Source organism: Lissotriton vulgaris, chromosome 8 (assembly GCF_964263255.1).
Source record: "Lissotriton vulgaris chromosome 8, aLisVul1.2, whole genome shotgun sequence".
Lineage (NCBI taxonomy): Eukaryota > Metazoa > Chordata > Amphibia > Caudata > Salamandridae > Lissotriton > Lissotriton vulgaris.
The window spans coordinates 815,279,722-815,298,594 of NC_141696.1; the positions used below are offsets into that span (position 1 = coordinate 815,279,722).

At 46.6% G+C, this 18,873-nt stretch overlaps 1 protein-coding gene and 1 pseudogene across 1 annotated transcript; both read left to right on the forward strand.

Annotated features, from left to right (window-relative positions):
- The first annotated feature begins 7,699 nt into the window (after nucleotides 1–7,699).
- LOC147698034 (uncharacterized) lies at nucleotides 7,700–8,674 on the forward strand (annotated as a pseudogene).
- A 2,153-nt stretch (nucleotides 8,675–10,827) lies between these two features.
- LOC147698035 (uncharacterized) lies at nucleotides 10,828–12,515 on the forward strand. Its single transcript, XM_086933388.1, has one exon. It carries the CDS (start codon nucleotides 10,905–10,907, stop codon nucleotides 12,513–12,515), a length of 1,611 nt encoding a protein of 536 aa, XP_086789514.1. The 5' UTR covers nucleotides 10,828–10,904.
- Nucleotides 12,516–18,873: the final 6,358 nt, after the last annotated feature.

Genomic DNA, 18,873 nt, shown 5'->3' on the forward strand with positions numbered 1-18,873 from the left:
TACAGTGGTACATCGGCCAAAGGTCCAGGGGTTTCCTGTCTATTAACCTTGTTATTTGATTCCGCGCAAAGGAAGGGATTGTGTGCTATTTGGAGATTGAACCTGACAGTTGGGTAATTACTGTGATACATGTGCTTTTTTGCTGCTAAAAGTAGCTTCATGTTTTTGCTGTTTCTTCTGTGACTGCTAAGAAGGATTGTAGCAGTCGAATTGTCAAGGCTTATTCTATATTTACTCTTAAGCGCGGTGCCTCTCTAGGGAGAGGGGACCTTCATATACATATTTTAGGCTTTTTTAAGTGACCCTCTGAAGTGTCAGGGAAGGAGGACCGCACGTGGCAGGTCTCTCAGCTTTTGGGAAGCCTCTCCAGAGAGGGGGAGGACCTTTGATACATCTGCAACAGGGTGTCAAGGAAGGAAAGGGTTGCGTCTAGCATCTTTTTCAGTATATTCATGCAAGAGATCCTCTGTTTGATAGGAGTAACAGAGACGAGGTAATCTCTCATGTCAGTAGTCCATGAGAAAGAAGGAGTTTCAGCAGGTCCGATTAGCTACCGTGACCTTTGATCTTTCCTTAAATTTAGCGGTGATATCCCCTACTGTATGTCAAGGGAAGAGTTCTGTGCGGGACTAAGAAGTTTATATGCTCATATTGTAGGCATTATATTTTTTGCCAAGCTAAACGTGGTTTATTAATTATTTTTGGTTTGCCTCACGTGTATAAAGAGCACTCTAGCACACTCTAGTGGCCATAGAGCGTGATTTTTGTAAAAGAATTGTTGAAGTGTTTACATTTTCTTTTTCTTTTTTTTAGATACCTGTTCAGGCACAGACCTGTATGATAGCGCCTAGTGTTTAAATGTTGAATATATTTCTAGGTTCATAGAACTAACTTATGTGATCCTTACTGTTTTCATAGTCTTTTTTGTTAGGAGTCACTGGCTGGCACAGAGGCTGACTATAGCGAGACTATACTATTGATACCTAAGTGCATTGTGATCGTTCATCTTTCCTTGACTAATTATAAACTGTGAACATCGAATTTCTGTAACAATTGCTGCTAGTATATTTTGTGACCATCACTTGAGAACTGTTCTTTTAGCGAGATTCAATAACTAGGGAGATTGTAAATGCATTTCTGTGTTTCCTATGTATATTGATCTGCCACTGACTAACTGAAGAGAGTCTATAAGCTACGGCATTTCGAGCCCCACGGTTGTCACATATATACATATTTATTGTTTTCCTTTTTTTCTTGCTGCTATTAAACTGCGTGCACTTCTGGCATTCAGGATTTCCCCTTCCCTCTACAAGCAACTGCAGGCTTCACAAGGGAAGTCTCAGGGAATTGCTCTGCGTTATTTTTAGACTACAGATCGTTTAGAAAAAAATAAGAAACGTTTCTTTTTTAGCTGCATTCCACGTTAGGAATAGGATACATGAGTATAAGAGGTATCCAGTCATTATAGAAGCATTGTGCTTGTGGTAAACTGCCCCGACCCCGAAAACAACTGACAGAAGGTCAGCCTGTTTCTAATACATATATACACATATAAACAAAGGGAGTACAGATGAGCCAGAGTGGGCAGAATCAGATTGAGGTGGTCCTGCACATATTGGACGATAAGATAGTGGCAATACAGAACACTGACGCGCGAACTATAACTAAACTTGACAGACGCCAGATCCCCTTGGTAGCTAAGGCGTGGACACTGCTGGGACTCCCACTCACGCAAGGCACAGAGATAAAAATATCTACACTACATTTGACGCGACTGTGCCTCCCAGTGCAGACTCACACACCCCTCGTTGACAATAGTCAACTCGTGCGTGAAGTGTCACAGAATTCCACTTCATTAGTAGAGACACCACACATACCCTTGCAAGTGTCACAAGTGTCCCCACCAGCACCACATACTGCTGAGGAAAATTCTATAGAATTAAGTCATTCAATAGAAAGTTTAGTGAGTTGCAGAACTATTGACCTCACCGTCCCGCCCTTGGTGACCTCATCGTCCCTGAGCACAAGCTGCCAGGGAAGACAGGAAGACCAACACGTTTTCCGTACCTCATCAGACTGCGAATTCTACACATTGCTCCTACAGGGACTGTCCATTCCCGACTTGCCCCTGGCCTGTGAGCAACACGCCCAAGAGCTGCACGTGCAGCTGGGGCAGCAGCCTTCACCCAGCATTGTTGAGCAACTGCAGAGACACCCCTTCACAACACATTGCCCTTTATTGTGGGCATATTTACAAAACCGCATAGTAAGCAGTGAGCACAGTTGTCAGACTTCTCCGCCACCACTTGCCCGCCCCCCAAGATAACTCTAGGATATGAACAAACAGCCCGCACAAAATAATAGATTTGACATCACAATACATTTAGAGAACGGGCGCGTTACTACCATTACTGAGGATCCTTCAGTATCCTCAGCCCAGGTCCCACCCCTAGTGGGTACAGTTATATTGGCACTAATATCTACTCTGGGAATAGACACAACAGATTTACAGACGGTGACTCTGACTTTAGCCCCCAGTGGAGGTACACCTTTTATCACTTTCCCACCCCACGCTGAGTAACAATGACAACGCCCCTGGAACACGTGATAAAAAACTTTACAGACCAGGAAAAGCGCATTAAAAAACATTGTAATGAATTGCATGAACTTACACGAAATGCGTCACATTCCTGGCCCAGAGAAGGGACTTTTGACAAGATAGTGCTAGACCATGCGAGAACTTTCTTGGAAGGTAAATACTCTGGTAATAGACTCAAAAAGCGTAAGGACACCCTCGCTATGTGGGCTGTCTTTAGGGAAAATGACACAAGTACCCGAACACCTGAAGCACCCACAGCCCAAGAACCCACAGCCCAAGAACCCACAGCCCAAGCACCCACAGCCCAAACACCCGAAACGCCCACAGCACCCCCACCTGCCTACTCTGAATCTCGAATTTATCCCGAACTGGTTCTTAAAACAGACCTAGAACAAACTACAAATGATAGGGCAGCCGTAGGCTATGAAGATATCTCTGTCCCAGACCGTGATGCCCTCTCCCCAGACTTTTTAAATGGTCTGCAAGGAAGTAGACAAGATAGTGCGCAAATGCACCAACCGCTGAGACCCCAAGCACAAGTGATGCAGGGTGCCACATCTGGAACATCAGGTCAGATTGCAGGACAGATTGATGCACAGTTTACTATAAAGATGACTCCTGCATCAAGTACCCCAGGCCCCCAGCTAGATGAAGATGGAGAGAGTGATAGGATCTCAGGTGGTTCACAGCACAGCTCTCACATGCCTCTCCCCAGACCTCACGGCCCAGCCCCGATGTCCATTAGAAGGGAACACAGCACATCTGAGGCCAGAATTAGACATTATGGCCCGTTTCTGACCCCCATTCAGCAGAATAGCGAAGCACAAACACTCCAAGAGGAGTGGCGACCCCTTAATACTAGTCCCAATAGACAGGAAGAGCGCCAGATACAGTTTCTTGAAGAGAACAGGGATGGCGAACAACGTATCCCTGGCATAATGAATGAAAGAGATATCGTTAGGTGGAGGACAGAACAGGACTTATACCATGAAGCAGGTAGAACAGTTGGGGACATGCCACTCGAGCATTGCTTAGGAAACGCCACTGACAGTGCACTAACTTATCAGCAAAGGCCCTTACGAAATGATAGAAAAATTGAAAGAATGACAGAACTGATGGGTGGGTTGGGCCAGCTGAGTGAAAGGCAACAACCACCGACACTCAATGAATTGGCAAGAGGTGCAAATGATGCAAGGCAACACAGTGGTGGGATCCTAACAACAAGGCCACAGCAAAGGCCATGGATACAATTAGACTATGAGGCCCAGGGTGAGGCCCCACCACAGAGCAACACAGCAGCTAACATAACACAAGCCCCTCGCGCATTCCCTAACTACAACCCCCAGAGGTCACTACCACAGACACCTGTGCGCCAGGCATCACCTCCTGTAGCCGCACCACGCAGGGCCCAACTCAGAGAGGTAGACATTGATAACTTAGGACTGTCCAATGTGCTTGAACGGGCAGAAAGGAGGTACAGGCAAAGAAGGACAGAGGTAGAGAATCTCGCAGTGTTAGGTTACCATGGGAGACCTGACGACATCCCAGAAGAATATGATGTAACAGGTAAAGCACGCCTGCGCACCACCAGATCTGGAGCACTGTACAAGATGGCCGTTAGTAGGCCAGGACGGGTGTCACCTGAAGATCTGACACCGTATGAGATAGTGGTGCTAGGAGAAGGGAGTAACTATTATGCCGACAAATTCACAGATGACTTGGCAGAATGGACAGAAAGTAAAGATCCCCAAATGATGGTGTGGCCTCGAGAAGGGTCTTTCCACCCTGAGGACATGGCAACAGCTGAAGACTGTATCTTGAGGGGGGAGGGACATGAAGACTGGGATTACAATTACATGCGCAGAGGCTTGAGAATATGGCAGAAATACGCACGCAGGTATGACAGCACAAGGCCAAGAGGGGTGCTGCGCCAGCTGCCACTGCTATATAAAAATATCGAGGACCGTCCCATCTACACCCCTTGGTCCCTTATGGACAAGGACAATTTAAAAAAGCAACTTCCGCCCCTCACAGAGGGTGCTGGGAAGTGGATACAAGCCTTTGAGAAAAACACTGCAGGGGTGCCATTGGCTGCTGGAGATGTGAAAAGTCTGCTCGTTTCCCTGATTGGAGAGGATGCAGAGGAAATGTTCACACGCATTGATCACAGACTTTCCATCACAAATTTGGAATTGGATGGCAATCCTTTTAATACAATAAGGTCTGCCCTGTGGAGTGAGCTGCGTAGAAAGTTCCCTGATATCCCAGACATCGGGTCCCTAATGTCCCAGACAATGCAAAGCAATGAAGATCCTGCACAGTACATTACTAGAATGAAGGAAAAGTGGCAGCAGGAGTTAGGAGAGAAATGGGATATAACAGGAGGTAATTGTAGGTTCTTCTACCATACAATTAAGAAGGGACTGCCAACTGCTGTGCAAGAAAAATTAGATGGAATAGTAGCAATGGAATGCAAACCATGGGCAGAAATACAACATCACATCATTCACTACTGTAAAAAGGAGCAAGAGCAGGAGAAAAAGAGGCAGGTGGCAATTGAAAATGCGGCAGCTAAGTTGGTGCAACAGAAATTAAAGAAAAAGGAGGCTGTGGACACAATAATGGTAGCCACACCAGTGAGTCAAATGACTACTGTCACCCAATTTCCACAAAATGCCCAGAGCGCATTACAAGGAGACACGCAGGCAGCAGTCCAGCAGACACAGGCACAGCACCCCAGAAACAATCAGAGGCAACAACAGTATTATGATAATAGACAAACAAGGTCATCAGGAATGCGAGGAAGAGGTAGGGGGATGGGCTATCAAAGACCCACACAGCAGCCAGGACCCCCACTGTGCTACCACTGTCAGCGACCAGGACACATGATAAGGGAATGCCGCACTAAAATGTATGAAGAATTAACAGGCAGAGGCCAACCACAGCAAGTCCAGGTACCAGTGCAATACGTTCAGCAGCAGACACAGCCACTGCAGCCCAACGTAGTGTACACCTACCCGTCTGCAGGACAGCAACAGCCAATGTTGCAGCAAGTACAATTACAGACACCAGTCCAACAGATACAGCCACAACTGGTTCAACAACAGGGGCCTGTGTACCAAATGGTGCCACAGACGCAGGTTCTTGTACCTCAGGGAGCCACAGTACTGCAGCCCGCCAATCCGGTTCTGCAGGGTACTATCCAGCAACATCAGGCTGGAAGGTACACCAGCTAGGATAGCCCACAGAAGACCCTAGTGTGTCCCTTGTTGTCGTGCCTCACAAATATTAGAGAGGACCCAGTTGTGTATGTCACGATCAACAACAAAACGTATAAATTTCTGATTGACACAGGTGCAACATTTTCCTGTATAACAGAGGGAGCACTGCCTATTTCCAATCAAAGTGTAGACACACAGGGTTTCTCTGGGGCAATTACAAGGGTCCCTTTCACCAAGCCAGTACCAATGAAAATAGGAGGCAAAAGCATTCAGCAACGACTGCTTTACTCGACAGAATCCCCCGTAAATTTATTGGGCCGTGATCTTATGGCCAAATTAAACATGACAATTCATTTTGATGAAAAAGGCACAATGACTTGCTCCATCCCTGGCACATCACTGACAAGAATGATGGCTGTCACTGTGGACTCTTCCATGAGAGACCAAATTAGAGCTCGCCCAGTGGATGAACTAGCATTCTTCACAGCTGTGCAAATGGTCATTGCCAACTCACCAGAGATGGCGGGGCGCACTGTACAGCTACCTAAAGAATTTCTTTTCCGTCCTCAATTACAGGACATGCCAGGCCCAGACAAAAATTTGATCCTAGGAATACAATGCTTTAACATGACACCAACATATGGTGTCTTTATAGCATGTGATGACTATGGCCAGTCATGGGCCTGTGTCATTTTTATTGAGCCTGGACATCGGGTAAGAGACATTACAGATCAGGAATTATTCGGTGATAGAGAAGACATTGTATACCAGATTCCAGTCCCCGTGTCAGTGACAGTTGAAATCAGAACACCAACACAACCCACAGTAATTGATACAGCACGTGACTCAGACCTAGCTCAGGTGCCCAACATCCTTTGGACTACAGGTCCCAATGATGTGGGGCTCATTCGATCAGCAGAACCATTCAAAGTGACGCTGAAACCTGACGCCATTCTTCCCAGAGTGCGCCAGTACCCTTTGTCCAAAGAAGCCGAAGAAGGAATAGCCCCAACAATTCAAGCATTACTGGATCAAGGTGTGATATATCCTTGTATCTCACCTTGCAACACCTGTCTTTTTCCTGTGAGGAAGCAACAAACAAATCAATGGAGGCTAGTACATGATCTTCGCTCGATTAACAGCATAGTGATACCTGAGTTTCCCATCGTCCCTGACCCTTCAGTGATCCTTACTAACATCCCACAAAATGCAAAGTACTTTTCCGTCATTGACCTGAAAAATGCTTTTTTCAGTGTCCCACTGCATCCTGAAAGCCAGTACCTATTCGCATTTTCATTCAGACATAGGCAATTTTCGTACAAAAGGCTCCCTCAAGGCTATTGTGAGTCCCCCAGTGTGTTTAACAGAGTTGTCAAGGATGACTTATCAAATTTCCAATGTGACAGCACCTTGCTGCAATATGTCGATGACATACTCCTCTGCAGTGCGACAGAGCAAGAATGCAGAAAAGATACAATTGCTCTGCTTACAACATTAGCACATAGAGGATACAAAGTAGACAAGCAAAAACTACAGTACTGTCAGGAAGAAGTACAGTATTTAGGTCAACTGATTTCAGCATCAGGAAGAAGAGTTACACCAGGAAGAGTAGAAGCAATAAGGAATACTCCAGAACCACAGACAGTTAAGGACATGCAAAAGTTCCTGGGACTAGTGAACTATGTCAGACAGTGGATCTTTGATTATGCTACTATAACTGGACCACTCTTGAAAGCTGTCAAAATGGCTAAGGACAGGCATAACAAGATTGACTGGACACCTGAAATGACATCAGCCTTTGTAAAATTAAAAGATGAGATTACAAATGCACCAGTGTTGGGATCTCCTGATTATACAAAGGAATTCTATCTGTTCACACATTGTAATGGACAGGTCATGACAGCAGTCCTCACCCAGAAATACCCCTTGGGTCCCAAACCAATTGCATACTTCAGTGGCATGTTAGACTCAGTGATGAAAGGCCACTATCCTTGCGAACAGGCTCTTTCAACAGCAGCATTTGCCGTTGAGAAAAGCACCCCCATAGTCATGGGCTCCCCTCTGACGCTGTACACTGAGCATGCTGTCTTTGCAATAATACAGAAAGCTAAAACAACTCTTACCACACAGAGAGTATCAGGATATGAAGTCATACTGTCATTGCCTTCATTGAAGGTTGTAAAATGCCACACTGTGAATCCAGCCACGTTCTTTGCACATCCGATTGCGACAGCTGACGATGACACCCATGATTGTGCCACATACTGCCCAGATGAGTCAGGCACAGCAAAGGAAGACCCATTACCAGACAGTGTAATTTACTTTGTTGATGGTTCTTCTACGATTGATCAAGAGACAGGGATCAGGCATACAGGGGCAGCTGTAGTCAGAGCACAACAGAATAACTCCTCAGACACTCTGGACATTGTACAGCAGATAACATTACCACCCCATTACTCAGCCCAGGCAGCTGAGTTGGTGGCATTGATAGCCGCCTTGAAGCATGGAGCTAATGAAAGAATTACTGTGTACTCTGATTCAGCATATGTCACCACAACAACGCATTCCAGCATATTGAGATGGAAAAGGCGCGGGTTTCTTAAAACAGATGGCACGCCTGTAATGCACAAACAGTTACTTGCAGAACTAATTGACTCCTTGACACTGCCAGCAGAAGTAGCAGTAGTGAAATGTGCAGCACACACGAACGGCCAAGACTTTGTTTCCAGAGGAAATGCAATGGCAGATTGGGCTGCTAAAGCAGCAGCAAAAGGCCAAAGTTGTACACAACAACCATCCCCGACACAGACTGACTGCACCCCCATCTTGCTTGCCAAAAATACACCCCCAATAGCGCAGGAAGATATGCAAAACACAGATGAGGACACCAGTAAGTCACCACTCCCAGATACACCCGACCCAACACTTCCATATACAATTGATGACACACAGCAGTTTGACATCATTGCACAGTTGCACCTCAGAGAGATACAAGAAAGTGCCCAAGCTGAAGAAAAAGAGTTATGGAAGAAGAGGGGAGTACAACAGGATGCCTCAGATTTTATTTACAGACAGACAATGACAGGGAAGCCTGTCATGCCACAGGCTCTTTTGCAAATAGCACTTACCCAGCTGCACCTTCCTACGCATGTCCCTCGTGATATCATGTCCTCTAACTTGCAGGCAGAATGGTTCATCCCCAATGCACATGAGCAGATACAACTCTTTGTCCATCAGTGCCTTATCTGTCAGCAGTATTCACCCAACCCAGCTATGAAAACAGTTGCTTCAACAATACCAAGGCCTAAGGGTCCCTTCAGGGAACTCCACATTGACTATGTGGACATGCTTGACAGATGTAACAACTACCGATACCTCATCGTGGTAGTATGTCCCTTCTCACGATGGATTGAGGCTGGACCATGTGTCCATTGTGACGCTAAGGCCGCAGCTACCTTCCTACTTCGTGAGGTCATATGTCGCTGGGGATTACCAGAATCTATCCGCAGTGACAATGGCGGGCATTTTTCAAACTCCATCTTTGAGATAATAGCCACCATGTTAGGACTAAAACATAAACTTACTTCAGCCTATCACCCACAGAGCAATGGTATTTGTGAGCGCCTCAACGGATTGCTCAAAGCCAAGATCAGCAAAATAAGTGCCACTATTGGAAAGAAATGGCTCTATTGCCTCCCAATTGCTTTGTTTGCACTCAGGAACAGCCCTAGCTCTGATCATCACCTCACACCTCACCAGCTTGTCACTGGCAGATCAATGAATATGGTTGTTCCTTCCACCAGACCTAAAGTAGACAATGAAACGTCTTCTGAGATTGTGAAAGCTGAATTATTTGATTATTTGTGTGCCCTAACCCGTGCTGCTAGGTTTCTTTCCATTCAGACATCCAAGACAAAGAAAAAGGACGGCACAATTTCCGATGAACTTTTGCCTATCCGCCCTGGAACACAGATCTTCATAAAGAAGCAAGTACGGAAGTGGAGAGACCCTAAGTACGAGGGACCATACCTGGTCATTGACTCTTCACCCACTGCGGTCCGAATTGCCGAACGCAAAGCATGGGTTCATCTGAACCACGTGAGGATCAACCCGGCACCAACAGAGACTTGAACTTCAACAGGAAGGAGGGCATCTTATTTCCTATGACTATCCAAGACCGTGAATATGGAGATCGAATGAGGGTCTATGGAATAAGAGACAGTAACAGACCAACGCCTCTTACCAAGATTTCAGTTAAAAAGATATGTACAGTCACTCTTATATTATTTGTTATGTTCGTTGCTTCAATGGCTATATTACATTGGCTTGCATTACAAGCAGAGAGAGAGAAGGCTATATCAAGCCAAGTTAGGCCTACCATCTCAGTAGGATATCACATGCCTAAAACAAGTCCTGATAACATACTAGATGAGGAATACACCAGCAATGGCTGCACCACCCCTGTGCCCACGACACCTTCCACACCCTCTGTAGACCACACCGAGTGGGACAGGGTACTTGATATCACTGTGAATGCCCCTGGGAAAGGTGTCCCTAGACGTTTCCGTCAGCATAAAAGGAGTGTCAGGTATAAAATGGGTCGCAATAAAACACCAAGGAGATATACCCCTCGCACACAACGTAAGGAGAAAGACACAGAACAAATATCAAACTGGGTTAGTGATCTCCAGGACACAGTTGTGTACACATTCGAACAACACTCTATGCCTGATTTTTTCTCCCAGCGCCCTGGTATGTCAGTACAGAATGATGGTACCCATAATGCATTGTTAGATAATATGTGGTACAGAGACATGAGGGAGGTGGGGAGGAAAGCCACGAATGATTCCTGCTTTGTGTGCTCATACATTCCACATGCTGTAGGTGCAGACAAATTGCTCATTCCCAAAGAGATTCCACCGGCCACTGCCAAATGTCTCCTACACCTGTTCCTTTGCCGCATACATGGTCAGATACAGCTCCAGTCAGCAAAAATTAATACAGCATTTGTGAACGTCTCAGACTGGGACAACAAGTATGTTACGTTCACTGTTGTTTCTGACCCAGTAGAATTTGAGAGAAGAATGGAAGTTTACCATGAAATGGGAGTACCTGCCAATATGATACAGGTCTGGGAATATCAGTTTAGAAAATTAGGATACTTCACCTTCCCAACACCCCCATCAAAATGCCACTCACCCGAATCCCAACAGACTAACCATACCCATAACGCATGCCCTTGTCAGTGGAGACCCATTCTGCGCCTGAGGGCCAATATATATTTTAATAACAGATGGAATGGGCCACATGATTTAATATGCAAGGCAGCATCCTTAGGTAGCCCGGTTGAAGGTCAGGAGCATAAGCATTATACAAATGAAACTATTGGGAGGGAATGTGCTGAGATATGGGCACAGGAAACTAGAAGATATACCCTCAATGAGGGTACAAAGTACAAACCTAAAAGAGCATACAAACTTAAGTCTCCTCTCCTTTGCTTCCTAGGTACCGGAACAGTGCCTGTGGGCCGAAACACAAATTGCAGTCACACAGTGTTTAATTTTGACCTCCAGCACGGTACCTCTAGTCTCATGGACATCTACTGGGCATGCGGTGAGCACATCTACCTGCAGCTGCCCCCCCACTGGCAAGGACTATGTTCCATTGTGACAATGCATGAACTACATCTTGTTGTCCCTGCAGCGAACATTTCCCACATCCACACACACCCAATGGCAGATGACGTTACCCTGCTTCATCATGGGAAGAGAGAAATAATGAAATACTTCTCAGATGGCCCTTTTCAGAAAATACCTCAGGATTACAGACTCTTCAATGATGCCGAACTTTTCTTTGGGGGAGTTATCCCCATGTTCCAGACTAAAGCCAATGCTCGCTGGCTGCAAGTGACCAGATATGAACTAATGCAGCTTATCAACAACACCCGGGATGGGTTCAACGCCGTGAAAGAAGAACTTCGACCTCTACGACTTATGGTTCTAGAGCACAGATATGTTCTAGACCAGCTAACAGCAATGAATGGTGGTGTGTGCGCCAAGGTGGGAAAATCCTGCTGCACGTTTATTTTAGCGAACGACGCTGACAACGGAACACTCACGAAGGCCATCGAGGATTTGGACAACTTGGGGAAAGAGATGCATGAGGAAGGAGGTGCTGAAGCAGATCTCTTAAATGGCTGGTTCAATTTGGACTGGATGCCTTCATGGCTGTCTGCAGTGCTTAAATTATTAATGCCAATTTTCTGTGTACTGTTATTATTGTGTTTTGGATCACAGGTACTGATATACTGTGTAAAGAAATTTAGTTCTAAAATGATAGGGATGAATTATGCAGGCTCAGGTTCATATACTGGAATTCGTAGGATTAAGGGAGATGATGGAGAGACGACAATGATGAGCATAGTGGAGTTGACCATTCCTGACTCCCGCCCATTGCCAGACATTCCTGTAATTAGTCAATATCAGGCCCAGGTGCATAGAGTCCCACCACGTTCATCACAGGGGGACTTGACGCGTCCCTATGAGACAATGTGTGATAACTTAGGGAAGACAGATGCAGATTCAGGAAAAGTGCAGGACAAAGATTCAGAGGAACAGCCTCTTTGCGACTCGCCCTGGCCTCTTCCCCCATCTCCAGCTAAATATGCAGTTCGAATGGTGTTTAAAGATGTTTGATAGAGTTCGAGTTTCGAACTTAAGGGGGGAATGTTGGAGTAAGAATTTTTACCTGCACAGCTATCCAGGGACACACCTGTCACCTGCACAACATAACCCCTGTGTAGGCCCTGCTGTTTAGAGGTTACAGGCCTCAGTTACATTGCCCTGGGCACTGCCATTTTCTCTTAGCTTAAACAGAAGCAGAAAGCAAGTCTGACCCAAGATTCACCCAGCCGCTCTTGCCTGCAAGGACCCGCACCCCTACCAGGCCCCACCTCATTGTATATTTCTCACAAACAGCAGAAGTCAAGTTCCTCTATAAATCTTGCAACATACCCCACGTCCCCCACCTAAGGCATGAATAGAATAAGGGAAGTTCCCACCACAGCTACGTCAAGCCAGATATCCGATAAACTGAGGCTAAGGGTGGCGAAATAATATCGCAGACTGCCTGACTGACACATGAATAGGACCCCTCGAAGCAATACTAACACATTTCTGTCGTCTATTGATAGTTTATTCTTAAACTTCCAGTCAAATGGCAGGTCTCAGTCTAGACTGAAGTATGTACCACAATTACAGGAAAAAGGCCATACCTAACCCTATGGGTGGGAAAGGTAGAGAGCAGTCCAGTAAATGACAATGGACAATGGACGGGTATGTGATACGTGGTGGCGTGGGATGACGTAATTATCGTCTCACGGGTTTTAGACAGTATAAGAAGGAGCCCCGCAAGAACATCAGCGGGCAACTCCTCGTCTGTTTGTAGGTATTCAGACCGAGAGTTGTCTCCAAGGGCCCTTGATCAAATGTTCATACTTTTGTGCATGTAAATATTTTACTTATGTTATGTTTTAAACTGCTTTTTAGATAAAGACATTTTATATCTGCATATGTACTTTTTAACTTGTTCTCTACATTTAAGCATTTATACTGTGGTCTTAGGACAACTCACTGATATAGCATTTTGAGTGTACCTAATGATAAATAACATGTACTCTGCATTCTAATGTATCTTGCAGGATTACACTTATGAGCAAATGTGAGTATTCATCTATGTGAACAAGCACAACCGTTTTTAATCTGCCTCAGTACTCATAGGTGCACTCCAAGCAAAATCTCTCTCTCTCTTAGCCATAGCAAATGTTGAACTGTACGTTGTAAAATTTATCTGGTCCATGTGACTTTCAAGAGAATGCTGGGTACAGGACCAAGTACTATATGATTTTTATGTTATCACTGATTATTTCTAGAAGCTGTGTCTTCAAATAAATTGTACAACTCCAAGCTTCAGTCTCCAAACGCTCATATGTATGTTTTTTCCTGTTTTAGAGCAAGAGGTCCAGGACAGCCCCGGTGCACTTTAAGCCACCCTATTCCCCTTAGTTTTCACTCACGGTCTCGTCAGCGTGGCTTCTGAAAGCTGTGCACTGAGTCCCCCTGGCCCCTCCTGTCCCTAATAAATCATCCCCTTCAACACCATCGACATACCTCTTTTGTTTTTCTTCGCTAGTTTCATCTCTTTCTGTTTGGCTTGTTTGCGCCATAAGCGAAAAGAGTCAAACATCGCCGGCCGGGCTTTCTTCCTGAACAATTTGGCCTCGAGGTTATCTAAAATTTCTGAGTCAAAACTACCATGTTGGGGCCATTTTAAAACACCATCCTTGCGGGTGTATTTTATCCACACTTCATTATACGTGATAGGACCTACTCCGTGCTTTATATATAACTCCTATGTTGGAGTTCCAATCGGAGGAACCGGACACGAATCCTCTAATCGGGAGTCCTTACTACAACCAAGATAAAACAAGTTTCCAAGTCTGCTAAGACCAGGCATCTTTGCTCACTAGTCCAGCTTCAAACTTCAAGGGATTATCTAATTATGATGTGGTCGTGAATACACGAACCCCTCGGTTTTGGTGCTTGCAAGTACCAATATACAAACCGTACCTCTGGGATGCCAAACTAAGAACCAAACAAGAACCAAACTAAGAACTGGGAGACGCTCCACTTATACTTAACTGAGTATTGAAGATCGGTGACGTCACTAGAAGACTCGTCTATCGTTTCGCTCTACCAAGGATCACTGGGTCCAAAACAGGGCGATAGTCAGGGCAGCAGTCCTTCGTAGCCGTCGGGACGCGGGGAACCTCGCAGCAAAGACCTTCGGAACCACGTCGACATGCAGGGGTCGCTGAAGTGGCTGGCCGTCCTCCGGAATTTTCAGACGAAGCTCCTCGCGAACATCTGGCTTGGACCGTCACCGTTTGATATCGCCTCGAGTTGGGTGCCAACTGAGGTGCCGGGTTTTTAGAGACCCGGTGGTGCCAGGGGATCACACCCGAAGACCTTTAGGTTCTCCCTGTTCTGGACTTACAGAAACACAGAGTCTTCTAGTTGAAGTCAGGGATCGAGTTTTATTGGCTGCAACCAAGTAACATGTGTCCTAGAAGTACGGCAGCACGGGCCGTAAGTTCTCAGGAGACTGTTCGTTTTTACAGAACCAGCCTTCTTCCTTATATACATGAATAACAGCTGCAGGCAAAAATTCTTAAGTTTACGGTATGGCAATACAAATATTTCCACAATAATACAAAGAGCGAAGTCATGCTGGTCAGCACATATTTCAGATGTCAAGTTAGTGATGGATTACTCCGCCAGATCCAGAACTCCCATCAGATATCGATGAAATGCCAATAAGGTCGAGCACCCTCCCATCATAAACGGGTCATAAACAAGAATCATGGACAGGTGTGTGTGTGTATAGGAAAACAGGGTCTGTATGCAGTGAAGGGTTTATGACATGTTGTGCCTTGATGATATCTGGCTCGGCCACTGGGTGAGGAGTTGCCCAAACAGGCTTGGCTGGAGGCAGTGGAGTCAGCTCGGCCAGGTCATGGGGAAGTCGGCTACGGTGGACGTGTCCTTTCAGATCAAAACTTGGCCTTAATCAATTGACTATATGAGGGCAAGTCATAAGATGGATGCCGTTCACAAAATGGCGTCTGAGGGTTCGAGACGGAAACCACGATTTAAGGGTGTCAGCATCACTCGATCGTGACGCAAATGCATAGGGATGATGTCCTAATCGTTACCGGTCCGTCGATACCAAATTCGTCATGTTACGACGACATTTGTGACACGAGTGTGCGGACGCCGAGGCTGGTGAAACGAAAAGGGTCCAGAATTACAGTACCACACACTGAACCGGGGCGATCGAGTCACGGACCTTGATCAGGGGCGAGCCACCAGTGGCAGAGAGTAGGGGACCGTTGTGTCAAGTCATAGGCCATGAACAAACTTTGCCTCTGAGTTTGCAAATGTGGTGTGGTGGGCGGCATGGATCCAAGGCGGTTGGGTGACAGGGTCCGGTGCTCTCGGCCTGATCTTTGAATGGGACATTGTATGCGATGTGGACAATCTGCGTTCTCTATGGGACTCTTGGGCTGGTGGTGGGAGGGCGCACTACTGTATGTGAGCTACCTCGCCATTTATAGTATGGGGTGTATGATTCAACACTAGTTATGTACCTCTTCCTAATGTCTGCAAGCTCACGTTTCCTCATAAATGTTTTCGTTGTATTACCGGGTCGACAGGCGCTCTGCAAGTTTACTTGATGGGAGGTTTGGGACTCACGTGGCAGGGAGGGGGGTTGGGGTGTTGAGGGGATGTGCTTATGGGGCTCGAGGGAGTTGGGGGGATGGGGAGTTTGCTCAAGGCCATCATATTCATCACGCACTGGGAGATTGCTCTGGGGGTCACATCTGGGACAGTAGCCCCTCCGAGAGGGTGGACGGGTTTTTGATATGATGGGTGACCCAGCTATGGTAAAAGTTTGGACCTGGAATGTTAATAGGCTGGGCAATAAAATCAAGCATACATCGATGCTGCAACACATAAAGAGGCACTCCCCGGATGTGGTCCTTCTTCAGGAATCGCATCTGAAGGGGAATAGATGTAAAGCCCTTGATTTTTTCGGCTACAAAATGGTCACACACTCGGGGTTCCCCTCTGGGTAACGAGGAGTGGGTATCTTAGTACGTAATGCCCTGCCTTTTGTTATTTCAGGTACATGGGTGGTCGATGCGGGCTGTTTTGCCGCAGTGGCGGGTAGATGGGACGGATGCACATTAGTATTCTGCTCTTGTTATATACCCCCCTGGCCTTCACTCTCAGGGCTTTCCCAAGCTGAGCACGCTTCTGACAAATCTCCCTGTGGGAATCCTACTTCTTGGTGGCGATACAAATGCTGTTATGTGCCCGGAGGTTGACCGGTCTATTGCCCCAACAGGCAGGCATGGGGAGCGGGGCCTCTCGGACTTTGTCACTGCCATGGGGCTAGGCGACCTGTGGCGGGCGCAGAACCCCTCACTTAGACAATACAAGTTCCACTAGGCACAACACGGGTCCTTCTTAAGGATTGACAATTCCTTTACCGGCACGGATCAGATGGGGGAAAATGGGGGAATTTGGCACCACTACACATATGGCTTGAGGTATTTCTGATCAGTCCCCTGTTTGTACAGCCCTTAGGGGCCCAATCATAAACAGAGCCACACAGCATCAGATTTACGATGTTCGTGATAAGGCATTGAAATTATTAGCATGGTTGGAGCGCCGTGATAGGGAGCCTTTGTGGGTATGCAGTAAGAGACGAAGTAGGTACACTATGCTCGTCCAACACAGACATAGCAGATGCCTTTGCGGCTCATTCTGAGAGAGTGTACTCACTTGTGTGCACTAGAACTTAAGAGGACTGTGCGGATTTCTTAAGGGACTTCGCGCCTCCCAGTCTATCTGAAGAGACGCGTGAATGCCTGGAGGCGGATGTCACAGTACAAGAGCTCGGTAATGCGCTCAACTCCCTGCAGTCGGGTAAAGCCTATGGTCCCAATGGGTTTCAATCGAAATTTATAAAAGACAAGCCACGATTGTGACAGACCCTATGCTCGGGATGTTCAATGAGGCGCGAGAGCGTGGGTACCTGCCCCCTGACCAGAGATGGGCCATGATCGTGGTGATCCAGAAGGCAGGGAAACCTTGTACCGGCCGATCTCTTTGCTCAATATGGAAGCAAAGGCTCTTGCCAAGGTCCTGGCAGATCGAATACTATCAGTGGTTACAGATTTGGTCCATGTTGACCAATCCAGCTTTATGCCCCGCAAAGCACTCGTCATAACCTTCGGCGTCTCTATGGGGTTCTGTATATGGCTGAGGATGTTTGAGACACCCAGACGGCATTGATGGCACTGGACGAATCAATGGCCTTCGATAGCATACAATGGCCATTCCTGTTTATGGTGCTTCAGCGGTTGGGCTTTGGACCGATCTTCTGTAGCTTGGTACGGCTTCTGTACGAATGACCGACAGCTCGGGTGCGGGTTAAAGGGCTGTATCTAGGGCCTTTTTCCTGCGGAGGGGGACAAGGCAGGGATGCTATATGTTCCCTCTCCTCTTCGCCCTGGCGCTGGAGCCCCAGGCCCATTGGATCAGAAGGGACCCTTCGATTTGGGGACTAGCGGCAACAGACGAATGGGAAGAGCGTATATCTCTATACGCCGATTACATCATCCTCTACCTGGCAAGGCCATACCACTCTATTGCCCAAGTAATGCACTTATTTGAGTTGTTCGGCAGCTACTCCGGCTATACCAATAATTGGTCAAAGTCTGTGATTTTTTTTTCTCTTGTCGGGTTCATCCCCTCGAGTCCCATCTAGGTGCTTACCCCCTCGAGTCCCTTACTGAGGCGGAGTGATGATAATGGGAGGTGACGTTAATTGTGTTCTGGCTGAGTCATTGGACAATGAGCTCCCCCGAGCACATACTAAACCTCGAATGACTGGGGCTTTAAAGGACATCTGGCAGGGCATGTATTTGTGTGATGTATGGAGTGGCCACTACCCTACAAAGAAATTGTTTTTATGTCAAACCCCGGCGTCTGGTACTTTCAGCTGGCTGAACTATTGTTTCCTCTTTTCTGAGCTTTTCTCCTGAGGTGGAAGGGATAACTTATCTACCCAGATACCTTTCAGACCATTCAACTGGGAAGCCATGGAAGTTGTCCTTAGAGGGATCTGTAGTAAAACAACGTACGTGGTACGACGACAGTTGGAACAAGACATAAGAACTCAGGAACGGAAGATGGGAAAGTTGGAAACTGAACTTCCCACAGCCCCCATGTTATTGGGTAGTGGAGGCTTTAATGGAGAACTGGAGTAGATTAGAAACATTTACATACACTGCGTACTGACAGCGCTTGCACATGGAGGGAGACAGAACAGGGGCTTCCTTGCCCAACTTATAAAACGGAAGGCACCCGTGACACTTGTACTATAGATTCAGGGTGGTAACGGGGACATAGTGTATACGCAGCG